Source organism: Meriones unguiculatus (genome assembly GCF_030254825.1).
Source record: "Meriones unguiculatus strain TT.TT164.6M chromosome 13 unlocalized genomic scaffold, Bangor_MerUng_6.1 Chr13_unordered_Scaffold_41, whole genome shotgun sequence".
NCBI lineage: Eukaryota > Metazoa > Chordata > Mammalia > Rodentia > Muridae > Meriones > Meriones unguiculatus.
Genome location: NW_026843650.1, coordinates 1250073 through 1274137, shown reverse-complemented (window position 1 = coordinate 1274137; position 24065 = coordinate 1250073). Strand labels below are relative to the sequence as shown.

The 24065-nt window shown below is 42.9% G+C and overlaps 1 protein-coding gene across 1 annotated transcript; it reads right to left on the bottom strand.

The window, feature by feature from the left end:
- Positions 1-18014: 18014 nt before the first annotated feature.
- LOC132651204 (pro-adrenomedullin-like) lies at positions 18015-18786 on the bottom strand. Its single transcript, XM_060376456.1, has 3 exons — positions 18698-18786; positions 18397-18546; positions 18015-18207 (listed from the first exon to the last, which is right to left on the bottom strand). Exons 1-3 carry the CDS (start codon positions 18784-18786, stop codon positions 18015-18017), a joined length of 432 nt encoding a protein of 143 aa, XP_060232439.1.
- Positions 18787-24065: the final 5279 nt, after the last annotated feature.

Genomic DNA, 24065 nt, shown 5'->3' with positions numbered 1-24065 from the left:
TGAGAGACTTATCAGTCACAGGATTCAATGTAATTCCACAAACTTTTATTGAGCATCCTCTACCTGCAAGGAATTGAGCGCAGGGACAAAATTCCAGAGGTAGAAATGTTAAGGGTAGTGTTACTTGATCATGTTAAAATACTACACAAAGTCTCTCTGGAGTCAGAGATGACAGAGCCCCAGAAGATGAATGGTATAAAGCTATTATGAGCTGGGTTTCCAGCTGTCTGAATCTCCTTCCCTACAGAAGTTGATACACTGGATGCCCCACAAAGGAGCCTGCCATGTGACCCAGTCACTTGTCTTATACCCGGCCCCGACTTACATTTTTAAAGTCTGACTTATACAAAGGTAAGAAAAAGTTTAAATTTAGCTGCTGGATAAAGACGCAAGATGTGAGCTGGCCTGCTTTTCAATGAGGACCATTGTAAACTTTTGCACTTAGTTTCCAAAAAGAAATTAAAAAAAAACAAAAACAGAATAAAAAACAAAAACAAAACAAAACAAAACAAAACAAAAAACCCTCAAGAGCACAGATTCACAGGGATACCTGGATTGATAGTAATTCATGTAAAAAAAGAATAAAATAATAGAATAAAATAAAACAAAATAAAATAAAATAAAATAAAATAAAAACAACTGGGCTTTTAATTGACCACAAATTTGTTCTGAGGCATTAAAGGTATGTGGCTGATAAAAACAAAGGTTAGGGCAATTCTTCAACACAGCCATAAATCTACAGTCCAGATAAGATGGTGGCATTTTGATCCTGTTCTAGGCAGACCACACACTATTTTCACAGTGAGGCATCCATTTCCCTGTTGGAACTCGGCATCCTTGACCATTTTTTATACAATTATTTATTTTTCAGAAGTATTTCTGCATTCACATACAAGTGTCATGGCACTCATGTGGAGGTCAGAGGACAACTTCTGAGAGTCAGCTTTCTCCATGTTGGTTCTGTGGATTAAATTCAGGTCATTGGGTATGGCAAAAAGCATCTTTAACCATGGAGCCATCTCACAATCCTTCCACCCCCTGCTTGACCTCATTACTGTGAAGAAATGTTTCCTCACATGCCTTTTCTGTTCTCCATTCTGGCATGTTTTTGAAAACAGTATGTGAGAACAGACAAAGAAATATAACAAAACACTATACATATAAAGATAACAAAGTGGTACTAACCAGATAACCTGGTTCTTTCCTGAAAATGCCACCATACTGGCTTTGTTAAGTGATTCTGTTATTATAGTCTCTTCTCATTTGGAACCTGGGCCTAAATGTGGAAGTCATGCTTTTCAGTCATTATATATACTCCAGACTCCCATGCCTTAATCTTAACCAGGCATTTTGTCCTTCCTAGATTCCTACTTCCACCAAAGACACAAGAGACCAGTCTTACCAAACTTCTGTAGGACTCTAAATCTTCCATTTAGTCTGAAACCTAGGATGCTGTGAGCAAAGTTGTTACCAGAACAAAACTGTAGAAGTTCCTCTCTGATTCTCAATAGAGGAACATCGAATGACAAAGAAACAATTAAGGAAATGTTCAACATCTTTAGTTATCAGAAAAATGAAAATCAAAACAACCCTGAGATCTCACCTTACACCCACCAGAATGGCTAAGATCAAAAACTCAAGTGACAACACATGCTAGAGAGGATGTGGAGAAAGGGAAACCCTCCTCTACTGCTGGTGGGAATTTAAACTTGTACAACCACTTTAGAAATCAATCTGCTGCTTTCTCAGACAATTAGGAATAGTGTTTCCTCAAGATCCAGCTATGCCACTCCTAGGCATATATCCAAAATATGCTCTAGTACACAACAAGGACATTTGTTCAACCATGTTTGCAGTAGCTTTATTTGTAATAGCCAGAAGCTGGAAACAACCCAGACGTCCCTCTGTTGAGGAACTGATACAGAAATTGTGGTACACTTACACAATGGAATACTACTCAGCAATTAAAAACAAGGAAAACATGAAATTTGCAGGCAAAATGTGGGAACTATAAAAGATCATCCAAAGTGAGGTATCCCAGAAGCAGAAAGACACACCTGGTATATACTCACTTATAAGTGGATATTAGACATATAATATAAGATAAACATACTAAAATCTGTACACCTAAGGAAGCTATGCAAGAAGGGGTACCTGGGTAAAATACTCAATCTTCATTAAAAAGGCAAATGGGATGGATATCATAAGAGGAATAAAACGGGGAACAGGAAAGGAACCTACCACATAGGGCCTTCGAATGACTCTATCCTGCATGGTATCAAAGCAGAGGCTGAGACTCATAGCCAAACTTTAGGCAGAGGGAGGGAATCTTATGAAAGAAGGGGGAGATAGAAACATCTAGAGGGAACAGGAGCTTCACAAGGAGAGAAAAACAATCTGGACACAAGGGGGCTTTTTCTGAGACTGATACACCAACCAAGGACCATTCATGGAGATAATCTAGAACCCTTGCACAGAGGCAGCCCGTGGCAGCTCAGTGTCCAAGTGAGTTTCCTACTAAGGGGAACAGGGACTGTCTTTGACATGAACTCAGTGGCCTGCTCTTTGAACACCTCCCCCTGAGGGTGGTGCAGCCTTACCAGGATACACAGGAAGACAATGCAGCCAATCCTGATAAGAACGGATAGACTAAGATCAGATGGAAGGGGAGGAGGATCTCCTCTATCAGTGGACTGGCATACAGAAATGGGAGGAGATGAAAGAGAGAGGGTGGGGTTGGGAGGGGATGAGGAATGGGGCTACGTCTGGAATACAAAGTGAATAAACTATAATTAGTAAAACAATAATTTCTCTAAAAGAAGTTCCTCTCTGCCCTTCAAGTTAATAGTTATTCCCTGCCCAGGGATCTGTCTCAATTCTCACTTCCCTCTCTATCCTTGCCCTGATGAGAAGTTGGGAGAATACCAGAAAAGGAGGAGGAGAAAAAGAGAGAGAGGAAGGAGCCACACATTGAATCTCTGCCTCTAATCTCAGCATTCAAGAGCTGGAAGCAGCAAATGACATGAGTCCCTAACAAAGAATAAAAAGCGGGGGCAGACTCAGATGTTAAGATCATGGGCTGCTCTTCCAAAGGACCTGGGTTGGGTCCACAGTACCTATGTGGTAGCTCATATCAATATGTAACTCCAACTTGGGGGAATCTGCTTCTCTCTTCTGGCCTCTATGTGCATGCATGTGGTGAACAGATACAATGTGAGCCAAACATCCACACACATAAAATTAAAATAAATTTCAAAAACACCTAAAATAGTTTAAGGAAGGAAGGATCTATTTTTGCTCACAGTTTGAGAGTACAGTCCATTGTGGGTGGAAAGTTTATGGTGACAGCATAAGGCATCTGGTCACATCATGTGTGAAGTCAGGAAGCAGAGAAAGAAGTGCCAGCAATCAGCTTTTTTTTTCTCTTTATGATTCAGTCTGTACTTGAGCCCAAGGGAAAGTGCAGTGTGGGAGCTACTATGTCAACACCCTACAAAGCAGGGGTTCAGGTAACTTTAAAATCACACATCACAGTGCATCCCACAGGACACAGGAAATGTCTCTATCACCTACAATGGTGTGATCAGAGCATTTCCTTCTAACTCCATTCTGGATTTATTCAGTGGTTTGGGCTAGCCTGGAAACCTTGCCAAACTGCATAACGTTCTCCTGAGGAACAGTCTTCCAGATTCCAAAGGATGGACTTGCAAACTGACTTCTGTAGTGCAGCACCATCCACTGCTGGGAACTGCCTTGGGGCAGCTCTGGAATTCTACCCTGCAGCTGCCTGGCAGAAGAGAACCTGGATTTAGCCAATCCAGGGTGGGGTCAGAAGCAGAGGAAAGCTGGTAGCTGCTGTTGCTGCATACTAAGACACAACACTCTGACACAACTGGGAGAAAAGGCTCAGAGCCTACAGTACTAAGGACTTTACTTGATAGGCACAAGTCCCCTTCCCACACTTGAAGCTGATGAAAGAGAGACTGACTCACTTGAAGATGAGAGGCATCTGCCATTTCCAAGAGTTTCAGAGTAAATCCTTCCTATAAGCAGCTATGGGTTGGAGTGCCACTCCCTACCAGAGCCACATTGGATTTCAAGATTCCTGAGAGCTATTTTGAGTGGTTTCAGTGCTCACGATCCTGGCAAATTTAGCCATTTTTCAGACAATATTTAGATTCTGACACAAGTGTGAACTAGATGACTTTTCAAGGCATGGTACAATGTTCTGTTTAAGGCTTTTATTTCCTTCTCAGAGCATTCTCAAAGTCCTCTAACCCCTTTGTGTGGCCTCCAGGAAATTTCCCTAAGGTTCTGCACACACTCATGTGGGGACGGGGCAAAGGGAGAGGTAATGAATGAGGGCAAACCCTCATGTGTTTTGGGTCCTGAGGAATGTGGAGCTTGCAAAGACCCTTTGCCTCTGCAGCATATTGAATTTCCAAGATGTGTGGTACCAATGCATCATCTGAAGCATTTCATGCTTTATGGATGTTCTTAAAGTTGGCCTCAAAATACATGGGAGTGTATAGCTACAGTCCCTTGCTCCCTCATGAGTGATAACTAGGAGCTGGCTTGCATGTCAAACCTGTTATGGCTGAAATAATAGCATATCTGCAGCTTTGCTTTAGGGGACTCACTTAAACAGTCTGTAGTGACTAAGATTACAGACTGAACAGACGGAAGGGACAAAAGGCAAATTGCAAAAGTGCTCTTTTTCAGCTCAGAGAAGCCTCACTGTATTTTCTTGACAGCATCTTACTCACCAGACACAACAAGAGACATGAAAGCTGGCATGGCAAACACTACAAAACAATCCTGCCTTAACACTGCCCAACAGACTTCTTGCTCATCAACAGACAAACTTGCTAAAGAAGGCATAGCCTTGTCCAGCTGTTCATCATGGATCCTACCCATGTCCTTCTATTGAAAACCTTTCTCAGGCTGCAGCTGTGGTGACCTTATGACTAATCGGTTCATTTGTACAACCTACTGCTCATATTCAGTTCTCTCAGCAATAGCTGTCTCTACTCTCCCAACAAACTCAAAGTGAGGAAGCTGGCTGCGCTTTCTGGCTGGAGCTTTGAGTTTGGGGTAAGGCTTCTGGGGTAAGCCAAGGACACAACAGATGCAAGGAATAGTGGGCTCCCACACTTCTCAAATCAAGTATACCAGTAAGCACTCACCTTATTATTCACCTGAACAGTTGTTTCCCTGACTGGAAAAGAAAAGTGAGACAACCCAGAATCTTCTAGAAATAAGAACTGTCAAGAGTACCTTGGGAGGAGGGGACAATTGAGTCATTACCTTAGACCTTCAGGAGTTTTCCTTCAACTTGGGTTCTCTTAATTTCCATTTCCATGATCCCATTGCTCCCACCCTCCAAGAAAATACTACTTTAATGACTGGCCTCTTGACATGGCTTGTGCCAGGCTGGAAAGTTCCCAAAGCTTTTACACAGCCCTACAGAAAAACAGGACATAAACAAGAAAATGTATGATGTATAAAGAGCAGGCTTGTGAACCACATTAACAAGGGCAAGAGTTGGAGAACCAGACATGGGAGGAAGGGATTTTCTATGGTACGACTTTCTTGTTAGTTTTTTGAGAGTCATTTTTACTCTGTAGGAAATGCATCTGTATTTTGAAGCTTATACAGTATGGCTTTCCCTCTCCTTATCACACTCAAGCACTCAGGGTTTGTTTGCCATGAACTGTCCGTCTCAGTTATCCTGGGAAGCTTCCTCCTACTCCTACCTCCTACCTCCACCCACACCAGGACTTCTGAAGATATGTGGAAAGGTGATTGGGCTCAGGTATTCAACAAATGTGCCCTTGTGTATGAGCTGTAGTGCAAGACACAGGAGTGCAATAACTCATACCTTGTTTTATCAGGCACCATCTGATAGGAGAAAATTTCCAAGGTCATTTCCTTAATGCTCTATGTCATTTTAAAAATATTAGATGTGACATTAAAAAGAATACTACAAAAAAACCATTTATCAGGCACATTAATCTCTGCCAATAAAAAGATTACAATTTAGAGAACTCCTAAGGGACAACAAGAAAGAAACTCTTGCAAATGATTACATCTTCCCGAAGACGGTAAAGAGGAAAATCCCACTTTCTAGAACAGTCAAGATAGCTCATCTCTATCCTCTATGACTCCCATAAGATGATTAAGAGCCCCTATCAGGCCAGTCCAGCTCTCCAGACTGTGAACTCTTTACCAATATCTCCATATGTAACCTAGAGTCTTCCACCTGGGAGTGTTATCTTCACTTCCCGGAAAATGCTTCTTCCTTCATCTGCCTCAGTTTCCTCAAAGAAGACAAAGATAAAACACCCGAAGACATCACAAGTGAACTCCATCTGAAGCCTGCCAGCCAGTTCTACTAGAAAGAGCATTTTTTGCTTCCAGGGTGGGGTGGGATGGGAATGCTAACCTTTGACATACCCATCAGAGAACAGTCCTGTGTGGGAACCAATTATGGCTTCCTTCAGTTATGCCTCTTATGCTATCGATGCTCCATGAGGAAGAGATACCCAAACTCTTAAGTCTTGGACCTTGCTTGGGGGTCTCACTGGGCAAGACCCTATAGGTACTCCCTAGGTCCGCTTGAGTCTCAGCAAGCTTATTCTAGTGGATGGTGCACATAGCCATTAAACTAGCTTAACATAGAGTAAGCATCCATGGGACCATACAATTTATCCTAGCACCTAACATAACATATCAGATCTGTTAGTACAGAGCTATATAAACAAACATTTCACAGCCCCCAAATTCTTCAAGACATTTGACAAAGATCAACCAACAAAATGTATTTCAAAGAAAACAGCAGGTGGAAGCAGAGGGTTACTTTTTTTTTTTTTTTTGACTCTGGCATGGAATGCAAACTGAAAAATGAGCAGCCTTGACCTTTTTTTAAGTTACACAATCAAGCACGAACATACAGCATCAATAGCTCATAGAAGAGCCTCCGGATAGGTGGTATACCAGATGGGGATGACATTCATTGCCTTATTGTGTGGCTTTGACTCCAAACAAATGAGCTTATTTTACTTTCCTACATCAAACATGGTCTTGAGGCTGGGAGTGTGACTCAATTGGTAGAGTACTTACCTAGCATCTGAATCCCAGTATTGAATCAACAGCACTGCATGAAACCAGGGTTTCAACACATTCTCAAGATCCCAGTACTTGGGAAGTGGAGGCAGAAGGGTGAGATATTCAAGGTCACTCTCCACTATATACAGAGTTCAATGACAGACTGAACTTCAAGATATCCTATCAAGAAAAAGAAGGAAGTGAAGAGGAAGGCAAAGAGGGAGGGAAGCAGATAGGCCTCATCTTCAGGATGAACTTCTCATCTCTCTTCATGGAAAGGGTCATTTCACTTTATCAGCTGAGGAAAACTCTATACAAATCCATTGAATGTAATAAGCGATATCTTTCACAGAAATGTTCCACACTTCATATCAACATTTAATTTTCACTCTGTGTATACATTCAACTACACAAACATGCTGTTAAATCATTTCATGTAGAGAACTGATAGCATGGAGAAAACATTTGGATTGACTAGAGTTGCCATCAGCAGCTTTCATTATGACCTACTGCTCTTGGGTCCTGAAAGAGCCAGAAAATGACATCTGTGTGCCAAAATATTCATTAGAATTCCCTTCTTGGTTATTGTTCAGAAAGAAAAGTTCCCTTCTGGCCACCATATTTGGTATTTTAAGAGGGATCATTAATACACCAGATTTTTTTTCAAGGATCTCTCAGAAAACAAGATTGTGTGCATACCTTCCAAGAAAACATCTTGGAAGAGTCAAATGTCTACAAAGAAAGAATCATTTTGCACCATGAAATTCATGAAATTAGCTGGTCTTCTCTGTCCAGACTTCCTTTTCCAAGCCATGGTCTCTTTGAATAACTGGTTCTTGTAAGTAGAACTGGAAGTTCTGGGGAGCATGTCTCCAGAGGAACTGCTTAGAAAACATGACTGCCTTTTTCTGTGTCTCTTTGATATTCATCTCTCCCTGAATGAAATATCTTAGAATATTGGAGTTGGGGTGGGGTGTTAGAAATCCTCAAGTCTGGTTCTTGCATATGAATTATGCCAAACCAGTCTATCAACTGCTTCAGCTTTCTCTTCTCAGTTGGAAAAAGAACAAGAATGGGCTGGAGTGATGGCTTAATGGGTAAGAGTGGTTGTTGAGCAAACATGAAGACTTGAGTTCAGATCCTAGGGACCATGTGAAAATCCAGTGTGCCTGTGCTGGGAGAATGGTGGGGAGGGAGACAGAACAATGATGGGGACTTGCTGACTGCCAGCATAGCTCTTGAGATCCTGTCTCAAGAAACTGAGAAGGGAAAGGACAAAACAAGGCACTCAAACTCTTTTTCTGGTTTCCACATATATCACCAGGCACATGCACCTGTATCAATGTAGGAAAACACCACAAACACAGACACACACACACACAAGAACAGACACCTTTTGTTTTAGGAGAGGGCATCCTTAGTTGTTACTACTTTTAAAAGTGGCCAGTTAATGAGCATTGACTGTACTGCCAACCAGGGGTTGAAGCTTTCCTACACCTTGTATCATTCACCCTTACCAGCCCATAAGGTAAACATGATTTCCCTGGCTTTATAGCTAATGAAATAGAGACTGATGTTAAAGGCATTTGTCCACAATTACAGGGCTGGGAGGAGGGAGAGTCAGTGTTCAAATTCAAGGTTGCCTGATTTCAACACCCAACCCCTTTACTGTCCTCTCTACTGACTGCCAAATGAAACAAGGCCAGAGTATAAGTCACCCAGGCTCTCTTGGACTCTCACATTAATTCAGGGCTTCAAATAATGAGGTGAGTGAAGAGTCCTCCACAGTGATAAAGCAGACAGGGGTGCCTGTGTCTAAGAGCAAGATCTTAAAGGCCTGGCTATTTCCTGTTATCAGCTTGTCAGGTCTAACCTGATAGTTTACTCTAAAGCTTCCTAGATACTAGTGAGAGTCTTCTGACTTGGTGTTAATGATTTGTCTATCATGTAATAAAAAAGTGGTGGAGAGAATTTTGGATGGATTTTTATCTGGAACCAAACTATTAGTTTGGTGGACATTTTTGTTGTTGGTCCTTTTTTTCTTCAATCCAGGTCATATAGTGCTGGACCATGAGTGTGGTCTGTATTAGGGTATCTGGTTGTTGTCTAGAGTGGCACAGATGTCTACAGTGGCATGGAAATTACTGCATGGAAACACCAGCTTCCCACTTTGGGGGGGGGCTTTGGCCTTTCAGAAAAACCAGCAAAGTTTAGATACAGATGTAATATTGCTTATAAAATCAATGAAACGAAATGGAGCCTTCATTGGGAATATTTAAGTTTGTTCACCTAGGGCCAATGGAAACTATAGGCACAGAAAATCAGCTTCCTCCTCTAGGAAAAAATAGTATACTTGGAATGGGTATAGATAACCCATTTGATCCAACTCTCTGTTTCTTCTTTGTAAATAGGGTCTCTGATCCCCTCTGTGAGCAGTATATTCAAGGCCAAGCTGACTTAACAAATATCACCTCCATGGCTAGTTGTTCCAATGTCAATACCTCATTCTCTATCACTCCAATCCACTCCAACATCCTCTCTCATCTGGAGCATCCCACTGGCAATATACCTGATGCCTGGAACAGGACCCAGTATAAAGTATATGCAAAGGCTGTACATTATTAAATGAATGAATAAAAACCATGGCGTGGGGAGATATGTCAGTGGGTAAGGTGCTTGCTGTACAATGAGTTCAGATTCCCAACTTGTATATAAAATGCCAGGAGTAGCAGTATGCCTTTAACCCCAGTACCGAGAAGATAGACAGGGGTACCTTAGGGCTTACCTGCTCAGCCAGTCCAGCTGAACTGGTCAATTCCAGGTTCAATGAGAGTCTCTGTTTCAAAAATGAGGGCAATAAAGAAAGACACTGGACAGTCTTCTGGCATAATCATGGGAACACATGTATGTGAGCATGCACACACACACACACACACACACACGAAATTCTATTTGTCCTGAATTAGTGACCCTGTCACATAATTGTCTGAGATCTAGCCACAGTACTATGTCTCTGAGGTGTTAGCTATGCCCTGTTCCTGCAAATTCCTTCAACAAGTATTGAATTGTTGGGACCACAACAAAATACTAAGGGTTGGTAAATTAAGCAGTAGACATATGTTTTCTTGTGATTCTGTGGGTTGGATGTCCCTTCTCCTTGGCTTACAGATAGCTAACTTCTCTCTGTGTACTTAGGGATGGGCCTTCCTGTGGACACAGAAAATGGTGGGCGCATCTCTAATCCCAGCACTCAGGAGGCTGAAAGAGTCTTAAATTCATGGCCACAAAAATAAATAGAAACAAAAAGGTACAGATTAGATTAAGACACACTCATATTATTATTTTCTTCTTGTTTTAAACATTCATTTATTCGTTTGTTCGTTTTTCAAGTTTATGTGTGTGAGTGTTCATTTGTGTGTGTGCATGTACACCAAATTCATGCTAGGTGCCACTGGGTTTGGAGGGCAGAAAAGGGCAGCAGAGTCTCTGGCACTGAAGTTATAGATGTTTGTGAGCCATGATGTGGATGGTGGGGAATAGACTGTAGTTTTCTTTTCTTTTTTTTTTTTTTTTTTTTAGTTAACCTAGAACACAATGCTGGGCAATATTTACTCCCTCCTAAACCTCCAAGCCCTCAGTTTCCTAACATTTAGATTTCCCACATTTTACTTGCTTTTTGTGAAATCTTAGGTCTGGTTCATGCTTTAAGACCTCCAAGCTCTCTCCTCCCGCTCTGCTCTCCTCATGCTCTCCTCTCCTCAAGCTCCTTCTCACCCCTTCCTGTTCTCCAGCTCCTCCCCTCTTTCCTGTCCTCTGGCTCCTCCCATTGCACAACATTGTATCTAGTTGCTTTATTTGTGTCCTGTTTACACAAGAGTTGAGACAGGAAGATTAAGTTGTTTAGAAATTAAGAAATCTTTTTATATAGGTAATACCAATAAGGATAAAAGTTAATTTAGGTATAGAACTTTAAACTTGTCAAGATAGATAGGATAATCAGACACTTTCTCCTAAGATACCCTCTCCATGTGCTAAATACACATGGACTAGACATTGCACGTGTAGATCTTACCTAACAGTTTTCATAATTTCATAATTATTATTGTATTGAAAGAAAAGGAGCCTTTTATTGGACTTAAAGGGGGAAATGTTGGTATAATGTTCTTTTAAAATGTATATGCCTTACCCTTGTTAATTCAAATGCTGATTTCCCCACCCCCAACTCTCTGGTTTCAATCTGGATATTGCATTGTGATACTCACTATAAGTTTTCTTTTCTTTTCTTTCCGTTTCTCCTTTCTTCTTCTTCTTCTTCTTCTTCTTCTTCTTCTTCTTCTTCTTCTTCTCTCTCTCTCTCTCTCTCTCTCTCTCTCTCTCTCTTATTTAAAAAATGGTTTTTCAAGACAGGGCTTCTTTGTGTAGCCTTGGCTGTCCTGGAACTTACTCTGCAGACCAGAATGGCCTAGAACTCACAGAGATCTGCCTCCCTCTGCCTGCCTACAGCTGGGATTGAAGGCATGTGCAGGCTTGAACCCTGGTTTTACTATGAGAGCAGCAGCAGCAGTAGCAGCACTCTTAACTGCTGAGTCCTGGCTCCAGCCCTCTTAATTTTTTCTGAATTTCCTTTCAAAGTCAGGTCCTGAGAGTCTGAAGGTTAAGAGTTTAACATATGAATGGTGGATACAATTCATCAGTACTTCCAGTTCTTTTTCTGAATTCCAAGGAGGACTTCTTTTGGTGTGCTTGCTTCTAGAAGGCTTTCTTTCATTCTTTTCATTTGTTTATTTACTATTAAGTTTGTGCTGTTGCTTTGATTTTTGCAGCAATGTCTCAGTATGCATCCCAGGCTGGCATTGAACCTACAGTCTTCCTGCCTGAGGCTTGGAACTACAAATTCACACAATTTGACTTGCTCTCTGCTGTTCCCGGTGCCCAGTAGCACACTGCAGCTCCTCCCGGATGCCTGCACAGGCCACCAGAACAGAATGCTGCCTCATCACAAGCTGGTTTTCTTCCCATTGCTGCAGCTTGCCTTCTCTCTAAACACCTGCCCTTCTGGCTGCAGTTAACCCTTTTGTTTCTGGCTGTTCCACTAGATGAAGCCCTGAGTCTAAAACAAATAAACCAGTCACTTTTTGTTCTAATCTGTTATGGATCCATTTTTGGAGATGCCTAGGTATGACAATGTATGAGCTAAACAAAGTGGAGTGGTCTCAGGAGCTAAACACTCGAAATAGCAATGGTGCCATGCCATGCCCAGAGAGCATCCAGTTCAGTTAGTTTGGCAAGGTGGTCTTATCAGAGTTTCTACAAAGTTCATGTGTTTGTAATAGGCTAAAGAGGTTAAGGATCGCTGTTCTAACTGGTGTCCATCAAACTGACACCAAAGGTTACCAACTAGGCTCAATGAAAAAGCAACAAGAGCCTGGCAATCCTGGACCATGTGCAACTTGTGTAACTTGAGTGAGCATTTTTGTTGTTGTTTTTCAGAACAAGGTTTCTCTGTATAGCTCTGGCTGTCCTGGAACTCACTTTGTAGACCAGGCTGGCCTCAAACTCAGAGATCTGCCTGCCTCTACCTCCAGGGTGCTAGGATTAAAGGTATGCACCACCACCGCCTGTCTAACAATGTGAGGGTAGCTCATGACTGTCTTTGGTGGAGTAGAGAAATCTGGATTGGAGGTGGAGGGTGGTGTTCAGCAGTCACTCTGGGATCATCTGAAGCAGGACCTGCAGGGTGCTGTGGATGACAGTCAGTCTTCCTGCAGTCAAAAGAATAGAGTTGACAGGATGCTGGCCCATACCACAACCAACTTTATTTGCTGGGTTTTAATAATATAAGAATCTTCATTTTATCATCTGTACCTTTTGCGTGAGTTTGAACAGTTTCAGAATAAGCTTTCAAATATTGTTAAGGTAGTGCAGGAAATGAGAAACTGAGCAACAGAAGAGAACGAGAGGAACAGAAACATTCAACTATTTACTGTTGGAGAAGTTATCATAGCACCCATTTACAAGCAGATGTAAACCTGACATGAAGCCCCAACATATAAAACAGAAAAGGAGTGGAGCTGTTTTCCTGGAAGTAGAAGACAGAGCCTGGCTAGCTTTCTCCCCATTGTCACCCCAGAGAACTTCAGATTTCTTTGTGGAGACTGAAGAAAGCAGCTTGCAAGGCTGTGTGCATCTTATTTCATATGCATGCTAAACAACTGGCTGGCAGTTTGGAGAGAGAAATCCCTGCCTCTCATCATAAGCAAAAATAAATTCCTTTACATTAAAATGTTTAAAGAATAAACAAACAAACAAACAAAACAAAACATGACATTATTTTAAAAAGTGGATGTTCTAAGATATTAAGGCAGAAAAAGACTGCATATAGACCATTGAAGATGTAAATTATGAAGGTGGCAGAAGGGAGCTATGTCAGAATTATCCCTGAGCCAGTTTGTAGTTCCTTTATCCCAGCAGTGGGGATTCAAAGGCAGGCTATTGCTTTGAGTTCCAAGCAAGCCAGCCCTTCATAGCGACTCATATATACATACACACATATATACATACATACAGATGGATGCTTTTAATTATTGAATAACAAATTAACAGCTATATCAGTTCCCTTGGTGTTATATCACCAAGTATTACAGATATCACTCGGTAGCCAAAGCCTTAAAAGGGCAAACACAAGTCTTTTATTCCAACCACAATTATTAATCTTAACTCTCAGACCACACATTACACTTCTCATACACACATATATTTAATGTTACAGAATTGTAAATAAAGGGTTAAAAGGACAACAGGACTCCAATGACCTTAGTGATAGAGCCCAGAGTTATTGCAAAGAACTGGTGTCACTACAGTCACAAAGCTGATCCAGCACAGAGCAGAAGCCCTGGGGAAGGAATCTGGCATTCAGGTGCTCCTTGAAGACGTGCATACCTGATGGTCTAAGGACAGGTTGATGAGTGCCATTCCCCAGGGCAAGGAGTTCCTCTTTTTACATGAACCAGTTGAAGGTTTGCATCCTTTGTTGGTCTTGTGTGTTTGGTATACTCACAAGCCTGTTTTATTTTATTTTATTCTGACAGGGTTTTGATATATCCATGTGTTCCCAATTTACTTTGATAACTTCATAGGTGCTAGTATTTGCTGTGTGTGTTATTTATAAGTTTTTGCTTCATTCTCTGTGCCAGTTGTTTACTTACACAAACAAGACATGGAGTCATTCTGTTTAAGCTTTTGCACTCAAAGTGTATCCTACTGCTATTTGAACCATTTGAGGCAAGACACAGGCTGAATGTTAGTGTTCCATACAATAGGAAATAATTGGATCAAGACATTGTCTGATCTCCATAGAAGGAAAAAGTTATTTTATATTTTACACACACACACACACACCAGTCAAAAAGAAGCAAACAGCCTCTCTGGAGTGACTCACCTCTGTCCAGTCCACACAGACAACACAGATCAAGCTTTAATAAAATGAACCAGAAAGTTCAGATTATAGTAGGAAATGAAGCATGAAGAAGATTCAGCTGACAATTATAACCATGTTATTAGAGCAAGATAATAAATTAAGGATTTTTTAAGTACTCAAGGTATAAAGGACAGTATGAGAACCATAAGGGCCTGTGAGGTGGATCAGTGGGCAGAAGCCCTGCACAGGACTGACCTCCTGCACTCTCCCCACTGACCCCCAGCCTACATCGGAAGGAGAGAACAAACTCCCAACAGCTGTCTTCTGCCCCCACCTGTATGCCCACACCCACAAGCCCAAATCATACAAATCATAGTCTTTTCTTTCTTTCTTTCTTTCTTTCTTTCTTTCTTTCTTTCTTTCTTTCTTTCTTTCTTTCTAAGATAAGGTCTCTCTATGTAACTTTGGCTGGCTTGGGACTTGCTCTGTAGATCAAACTAGCCTAGAATTCATAGAGATCCTCCTACTTCTGCCCCCCTCACCCCACCAACATTTTGCTTCCAATTATTTATCCTAAATAAGTCATAAAATGACCCAAAAATAAATGCAAAAGAAAAGTTTTTAATGGGAAAAATAAAGGAAATTATATTGTGTAACAGCAGACAGGAACAGTTAAACAAATTGTGATGTTTTCATCTAATGATAATCCATGCAGGAAATGAAAATGCTGTTGTATACAGATGGATATATATCCATAAAGTCAGTTGAACATCTTCCAGAGTAGGGTCCAAGGCTTTGTGAAGACCTTTAGGTAATCCCTAATACTGTACCAGGCTGGTCATAAGAGGGTCTCTGTCTCCTCCAAAATGTCTCAAGTCACAGGTTTAGCAATGGGAAAGACTTTAGTTGAGCAGCTGAACCACAGTGCTTATACTTGCCTTGAATTCCCTGAAGTCATTAGACTCCCTCAGATGGAGGCTAGATGCTTGTTCCTTGCTTGCAGCTGCCCTTAAGCTGGTGCCCAACCGGTCTTTGGCAGCTTTGTCTGGTAAGTTGAAGTTCTGCCAGAGTGAGGTTTTGGCTGGATGTCTCTGTGGCTATGGGACAAACTTTGGAAATGAGTGAGTAGCTTGGGCCACTGTCAATGAAGCCAAAGTGGTCTTTGCTCTTGTCAGTTTCCATAGGCCCTTCAGACCACTGTGAACCCACTGGCACAGGATTGGAGCTTCTAGTCATTTCCTCTTCCATACATGCCTTGTGCCTCTTCAGTGCCTGGCACAGCTCTGAGTTACTGCTTAGCAAGAAGTACTTGGGATCAGGATGGTCTGTTGCTGAATTTATGATCTTCTCTCACTGGGAGCCTCATGAAATTGTTAAGATCAAATAGGGCATGGAACTGGATGGGACTGATACTACCTATATCAAGGGTTCAACAATTGAAGCCTTGTGGGGAAATTCTACATGCTATGTAGGCTACTTTCTTCTGAAGCAGGAGCTGCCTCTATCAGGTTGTGTGCAGACTCAGACCCAGGCCCGGTTCTTTTCATTGTGTATAATTCACTTCTTCTGCAAGGAAGAAAAGATCCTGCCCCTTAGCTAGGGCTCTTTAATGCCATTCTCAGACACTTCCATCCTTCAAACTAAAGAGCTTCCAGATATTCTAAACTAGCTAGAGACACAAGCAACTCAGAGTTTCCAAATGGCCAGTAAATCTTTCAGGAAAGCACAATAAATGATCTTCCAGGATTGGCTGATCAAGACAATACACAGCCTACTAGGTAGGCATGTATATGGCACCACCTGCCCTTCAAGCTTAGAATCTAGCACTCCTCACCTGCTCTGGAGGTGACAGAAAGCAAGGACAAAGGAAAGGGAGAGAGAGGCAAGGGAAGGGAGCATGAAAAAGACTTGGGAAAGAGAAAGGAAGAGGTGCCTGGAGGGGGAGAAGGAACATTGAAGGTCTCAGGCCCTCAGAGGCGCACGATTCTGGCTGCACGTCTGTCTGTCTGTCTTTTGGTCTCTGGCCAGCAGCTGCTCGCTGCACAGCATGAGGGCACTGAGTAACTGTCCTGGCACAGCAAGCCATCATGTAGTTGTGGGGGGGGGCAGTTGGTATCTGCAAACCGCTTTTATTTCTTTCTTTCCTCTTTCATTAAGGCTATGTGCTGACTCCCACATAGGAGAACTTATTAAACTGCACTTATTAAACTGTCCACCACTCTCAGGGACGATGCGTGACAAACAGCAGAGGGTGATACAGCCCCACTCATGGATGCTAGAGTCTAGTGAGGACTTGGGCTCCTAGCTGAGAGTTTCTCAGAGACTTGAAAACATTTTGCTGGCTTTGCCTGAGTAGCTATTTAATACCTGCAGCTGCAGCATAAACTCTCTACTTAGAAAGTCTCCAAAGAATGCCTTAGCTGAGGTTCGGTGAGCAACCCCATAAAATTGGGAGTGTGTTGTGCAATCTGAGAAGCCCAGGCTTGCCTACCTACTGGGGCTCACCCTATCTCACCTGGTCTGGCCGCCACACAAGGTGGTGAACCCAGGACACGCGCTTTGTACACCCATATGGACAACAGAACTCATGACAGATAAAGCCGTGTAAAGAAATGTTGGCTTACACCCACACTGAAGTTCTGTCTTCCCAAAACAAGAAGCAAGACACCAGCACCCACAGGCCAACCCAAACCAAGACCACCCTTCCTTAGATGCATGAACTGAAAATATATCAGCATTGAGACCGTTTATTGGTTTGCTTTTTCCCAGGTCACATATTTTAAGTAAATAGATTATAAGAGACATAATGTCTTTTCTTCTTCCACAGGTGGTAATCAGGCACTCTCCACTTTACACACACACACACACACACACACACACACTCACACATACTCAACCAAACAACCTTATAGCTCGCTGAGACCTTCACTTCTTAAAGTAGGGGATGGTGACAATATAATTTCCTTTAAAATGCCCTTAATGCAACATATAATGTACAAAAATATCTCTACATATTTGAAGTTATAAAAAAGCACCTCTTGATACAAACAAACTTAAATATGACAGTTACTTTTGTATAACAAGCGTTGCACTTTTACTCACTGGGTTTTGGAAAGTTCAAGTAGTAATGAGGCTTATTATCCCCGTGAGAAACCAGTTTGTGAGCAGGCTAGGCAGCGGCTCAGAACCCTGCCCGAAGAGTAACAGTCTGTACTTCTCAGTGTGTGTGGTGAGCCTGGCTTGATCTTGGGTTCCTCTACCTCCGTTAGGGGCAGCCAGGCAGATCTCTGCAGGTTTGACTCAGTCCTCCCTGGTGCAAAGCAGGTGCCAAAGGGAAAGTACCCCAACTGTTCAATGCTGCCACCCTTAACTAAATCCTAAAGCGCTTAGGGATGACTCAGTGGGTCCCGGAGGCTGCGGTTGCCTGTGTCTGCTCTTGCGAGGACATCACAGACTGGGCCTGGAGGACCTCCGGCAGGGAACGCCAGCATCAACGGCCATAGCCTTGAGGGCCGATCTTGTTTTTGGGGGCAACAGGGTCCTTCCTTTTGTCTGTCAACTGGTAGATCTGTTGGGCCAATTTCTGCAACATGCAGGTCCCAAAGCGGCATCGAGAGTTGTGGGAGCCAGGGTTCATCATCTTGCGGTAGCGTTTGACTCGAAAGTGGGCTGAGCTTGGAGTGCTGCAGAGAAGGAAGGACACTTGAAACTTAACCAACCAGGGCTTTGGCCCTAAGCACCTCGGACCAGGGCCAAACAGAACCTGAGGACCTGTGACCTGCTCCTTCCACCAGAGCTGCAGTCTGGCCTGGACAATCCTCCCGGGGCCTGGGTAGTCGAAAGGGCACATCCTCTGCAGAGGGTGTAGTTACCTGGCTTGTGGAGTTTTAGATGTGCTCTCCTTCTCCTGGTCCAGAACAAAAGTCTCCATAGGAACTGTCTCCCCACCAGTGAGTTCTGAGGAATCGCTGCTGGATGCCTGCAGTTCCATCTCTCCACTACTTAGTGCCAGCTTATCCCACCTAGAAAACACAAGCAGGTGTGTTTGGCTTGAGTTCAAGTGATGTCCCGGCCAGCTCCCATCTCCACTTCCTTCTAACCCCTCCAGGCCATCACTCATTGTTCCATGACCGCCATGTATTAGGACTGAAGAAAACACTGCCCCAAACTCACTGCAAGGACACATCCTCTGGCTGTGCAGCATCCACGCCTAGAAAGGCGAGTGAACCCAGAAACATCAGGATGATGGAAACCAGCTTCATTCTGTGCAGATGCTCAGATACCCTGGAAAGGAGCAAGAAGCTGAGGGTTTTCAAACGGGCCAGCTGCACAGCCCCGGAGCAGAAGGAAGGGCAGTGGCAGGAGGAGGAGCATCTTGGAGGCGCTCTGCCTGGTTCTGCTGATTTTCTCTTCTTGGAGCAGAGAGGCACCCAGAGGCTTTTTGGCTGGTCAGGTTGGTGACAAGCAAAGCAAAGGAAGCCGGAGTGCCAGGCTTCCAGAGGTCTCCAACTCAAGTCCTAGGATCCTGGCCCACAGATTTCAGGTGAGATAGAGCAGGGTGCATGAGTTAGACCTGGGACATGAGGTGTGCTCTACAGTGGATCCCTGTGGGATCCACTTGTCCAGGTCTCCAAGCTTTGGGGATTTGGCAAAGCCACACCCCACTCCCCAACACGCTGGAGAACAGCGGTCCCTATCTGCTGAAGGAGTAAGTTGTCAAGCAATAGGAGAAAGTTTGAGATGTCTGGCTGACTCTGGCAAAACCCCCAAGTCCAAGACTCACTGCGATGAAACACCAGGAGCGGTAACGCTGGAGCTCTCCTGCCTAGTGTCACCAATAAACCACTGAACATCCAAAGCCAGCTCCAGCATTTTATACACTAAGGGGCTGTCAGGGCCTGCTCTGCCCTGGAGGCTTCTCTTTCCTCCAGTGTGCTGGCTTCTAAGATAAGGCCTGCCCAGAAGCTTGCCTGTGGGTATAGGGGTAAGGGTAGAGGTCCCTTGTGGCCAGGCATCTCGGAGATCGGTGTTGAGAGATTAGACTGGTGCAGGACTTCCGCTGCCCTATTTCCTGGCTTAGGGCTCATGCAGTGAGAAGGAAAAGAAAGCCAGAACAATTTGGGTTAGAGGAATCCTTTTCCTTGAGAGACTACACCCAGGGTGCTGGTCTGCGCTTTCAGGATAGAGCTGCAAGAACTGGGGGACAGGCGGGACACGTGGTTAACCTAGACCTTAGACTTGGGGAGCTGAGGCCTCAAATGGGCCTTGCCCCCTGCCAACTTAGCACCTGGCTGAGCCTTGATCCCTACCTCTTCATACAGAGTATACCTGGAAGGGTTAGGTCCTGGCTAGCAAGATTTCATAATAAGGGCAAAGCTGGAAACAGCTGAATTGAAAATTAGGGTTTGGAGAGGGTAGTTATCTGAAGATTGAGAACTCACATTCCTATTTGGAAATACAGGAATAGCCAAAATTAGGAAGACAGATAGTTCTGTTTTCCTCATAATGCTATATCCTTATAAGGCTGTGACCTGAGAATTGGCCTGACTACCTTCATTCACCCATTTGCAAACATAAGGATTGACTGACAGGGAGAACACTAGTACTACATGTGTGCTACTTGCTGTCTCTTTTGATCTTATACATGCTCCCGAACTGGGGTTCTCATGTATCAAAGTAAAGTTCAAAGATTGGAAGTATATTGCCCAGTCATACTAAAGGTGGGAAGCTTTAGAGCCCAAACTTGAAAGACAGCAGTGTGGGTGAGAGGGCTGTATTTTTTCTGGCTGGGGTCATCATTCTCATCAAGGGTGAAGAAGAAAATTCTTGCCCCCGCCCAGAGGTATGTGCTAATTCATGATGAATCAGCTCAAACACTTTTGCCTCTGATTTGTAATCTTCATGGATCCTTGAGTTCACTTTCTTCCCTTCTAGAGCCAAATAGAGAAACAAGGCATAACTCTGCAGGCAAGTTTCCTAGAAGGTCCCTGAAGTTAAAGATATGTTCTACCCAGCTGCTAGCCTCAAGTCTTAGTGATCTGGACACAGATAAGCTCTGTCTGATTCATATCCTGGCCAGCAGATCTCCAACATTCCTACCAGATCTGAGACCACACACAAAGCCAGCTGGCCACTGTGTCCCATGGACATTGCTCAAAGCAAGGCCTGGGTTGAGCACTGCTGGCTCAGCCCAGTTATCACTCTCCAGAATAAACCATGAACTTTGAACCAAGGGGATAAATGGCTGCACTGAGGTTACTTATTCTGGGAATCTTCCTAGAAGAGGAGTTCTGAGTTCCACCTGGGGCAGGGGACAGATTCCAGGTTCTGCTTCTGGTAGGGGCTTGAGATATGGATCTTGATGAACTGGCCCTCGTTAGGGCCTTCTGGGTCCCATGACAGTCAATGCAGCAGCCCCACTAAGGTGGTGGTTTGTCTGCACCATCTTCACTATAGTTTGTCTGGCTTCTGTCCTTTCTTCGCCCTTCCTTTCACTTCATCACTGGATTAACTGTCAATGCACCCTCTGTCAGTCTCTCTGAGGATGTGACCTACCTGTCATGAATTTCCATCTGGGCCTGAGCCACATCAGGTCTTACTTTCATTTCCCTGGTCCAGTCTATCCAAGTCAAGGACAGCCAGATGTTGGCTCACAGCCAGGACATGTCTCATAAGCTGAACTCCTCTCTCCAGCCTCTACCAATCTTGAGGGTTCTATGTGCAGAAAATCCTGCCAGGCCGGACCTCGTTGCCTCCTTGCTTCCTCTCTGAGGAAAGTAGGTGACTTGAGGTTAGCTCTGGCTTCGAACAATGATCGCCAAATATGCTCTTAGATAAAACGTATTGTGGTTATTAATATTATTATTATTATTATTTGGATAGGGTTCTCTGTAGCCTACTCTGGCCTGAAACTAAACAGCTATAAGATGACCTTGAATGTCTGATCCTTCTGCTCTGCCTCTTATCAACTGAGCTACACCTTCAATCCCTCAAACTTTTTTTTTTTGAGCCTTAGGTGGCTTCAATAAGGAAGTGAACTGAACCCAAATGGGGAAGGCTTGACTCCACTGGGCTCCTGGGTCTGTGCCAGTTTACTGGCAATGTGCCAAGAATACCCATCTGAGTGCTTTGACACTTGCCTTATTAGCCTGGCTGCACTTAAGAGATTGTCACCTGAGAACCAAGCTGATTATTTTTCAGGCGAGGTAACAGACTGGCAACTAGAAAAAAATTGTTAGAAAATCTTAGAAAGCACATGTATGATTGTGGTTTGCATGGGTGGGGAACCTCTGTCAATGTGCTTCCCAAAGTGCTAAAGGACATAAGCATGGGGAAAGGGGAGGAGTAGATGAGGAATTCACCATGTCTGGATATCTACCCCCCCCCCAGAAAATGAGTTGCATCACCAGTGCAAGAAAAAAAATAGCTAGAATGCATTTGGGGTTCAAGGTTTAGAAGTGAGGCTTCAGGGGTCCTTTTGGCAATGCTTTCGCAGAATCAGAATTGCATCCATTCAAGTGCAATGTTTGTAAATTCACACTGAGCAAGGAAGGCAGGAGTGGAAGGGGACAGGAACAAAAAAGAGGAGAGGGGAGAAACATATTCAAACTTTTCCTGGCAAGAAAACAAAAAGGAAAAAAAAAATATCCTGCTTAATGAAATTCCACCTTTTGTGTGCGTGCTCAAGAATTTTTTTATTATTTATTTTTTTGTGTTAAATATTTTTTATTTTTTTAACTTTTATTAACTACACTTTATTCACTTTGTATCTTCCTATAACCCCTCTCCCCTCCTAATTCCACCTTCCTTTCTCCTTCTTCATGCATGCTCCTTCCCAAGTCCATTGATAGGGGAGGTTCCCCTCTCTTTCCTTCTGATCTTAGTCTATCATATCTCATCAGGAGTGGCTGTATTGTCTTCTTCTGTGGCCTGGTAAGGCTGCTCCTCCATCAGGGGGAGGTGATCAAAGAGCAGGCCAATAAGTTTATGTCAGAGGCAGTCCCTCTTCCCATTACTATGTAACCCACTTGGACTAAACTGTCATGGGCTACATCTGTGCAGGGGTTCTAGGTTATCTCCATGCATGGTACTTGTTTGGAATATGAGTCTCTGGAAAGAAACCTGTGTTCAAATTTTCTGGTTCTGTTGCTCTCCTTGTGGAGTTCCTGTCCTTTCCAGATCTTACTATTTCCCACTTCTTTCATAAGATTTCATGCACTCTGCTCAACATTTGGCCATAAGACTCAGCATCTGCTTTGATAGTCTGCAGGGCAGAGCCTTTTAGAGGCCCTCTGTGGCAGGTTCCTAACTTGTTTCTTGTTTTCTTCTTCTTCTAATGTCCATCCTCTTTGCCTTTGGGGATAGGGATTGAGCATTTTAGTCAGGGTCCTCCCTCTTGATTAGTTTCTTTAGATGTACAGATTTTAGTAGGTTTATCCTATATTATATTCTTAGGTTGTGTTTATGTGTACATCCTTTCATCATATTTACATATATACTCTAAACGCTTGCTGAATAATGGTCTTTCAATATCTTTCCCACATTTCAACTGAATTATTTTTGGGCACTAAATCTAAACCTAATTCTTATCAATATTTGGAGGTTTTACTTGTTTTGAATGTGTGGTTTTATTTTTTTTTAGTTAACAGTGTGTACACAGTCTCTTACACCAGAGTCATCATATTTGGGTCTCTAACAAAATAATGAAAAACTGTAAATAGTACTAATAATGTTAATGACTAAAATGAAAGTAACAGAGTGCATTTTACAATGTTCTCAGATCTTCTTTTCAGACAGGACATTTTATGATGAAAATTTTTTCATGAGGCACAAATGTCTGTCAAGTTTAAGACTTGTTTATAACATTCTCTTGAAAACAAGGTTCGAGATGCATCCTGAAGTCATAACATCAAATGATGTACAGAGAGGGCATAATCACCTTTGCAGATATGGTCTCCTAGGGATAACTATGGTAGGATTCAAAGCTCAGGACACTTTCAGAGGTTATGACTTCTCATAAAACCTAATGAAAATATAGATTCTTCCCAGAAAATGAACATGTACATAAAACCAACTACATATAAAGCAGGTACAGAGTAAATGTCAGGAGAGTGACAAGGTTAAAAACTAACACCAAATAAGTATCACTTTTGCTGTATCTGGAATTTCTACCTTATTTGGAATGCAGAGACAAGAAGACTGTTAACCCCTGTATTTAAGGCAGTGCATCTGCATAATGAAAGCAATGCTTTGCTTCCCCTGTTTCTTTTTTTTTCTCCTCCCCTTCCTCCTCCTTCCTTATCTCTTATATGTGAAGCAAATATTCTACCTATGAGCTGTATTCCTAGCTTCTGTACAAAACAGGAAAATACAGATACTCTTTGGATATAATAAAGCCAGTTTCTAAACCTCACTAAAGCTTAAAGGAAGTAACGTTTTAGGGGATAAATAAAAGAGAACACAGAGAAGGCAATGAAGGCAACAGGCATAGAGGAGGCTCTCCTAGTAATGGCAGTAACAGAACAAGATAAAAAGACTTCAG

Bases quoted from the DNA above. Each gene is read 5' to 3' on its own strand.
- LOC132651204 (XM_060376456.1), bottom strand. From the start codon at position 18,786: ATGAAGCTGGTTTCCATCATCCTGATGTTTCTGGGTTCACTCGCCTTT. The intron at 18,547-18,697 runs GTGAGTTTGGGG...TGTGTTTTCTAG, and splicing joins CCAGAGGATGTGTCCTTGCA to GTGGGATAAGCTGGCACTAA. The intron at 18,208-18,396 runs GTAACTACACCC...CCTTCTCTGCAG, and splicing joins TCTAAAACTCCACAAGCCAG to CACTCCAAGCTCAGCCCACT.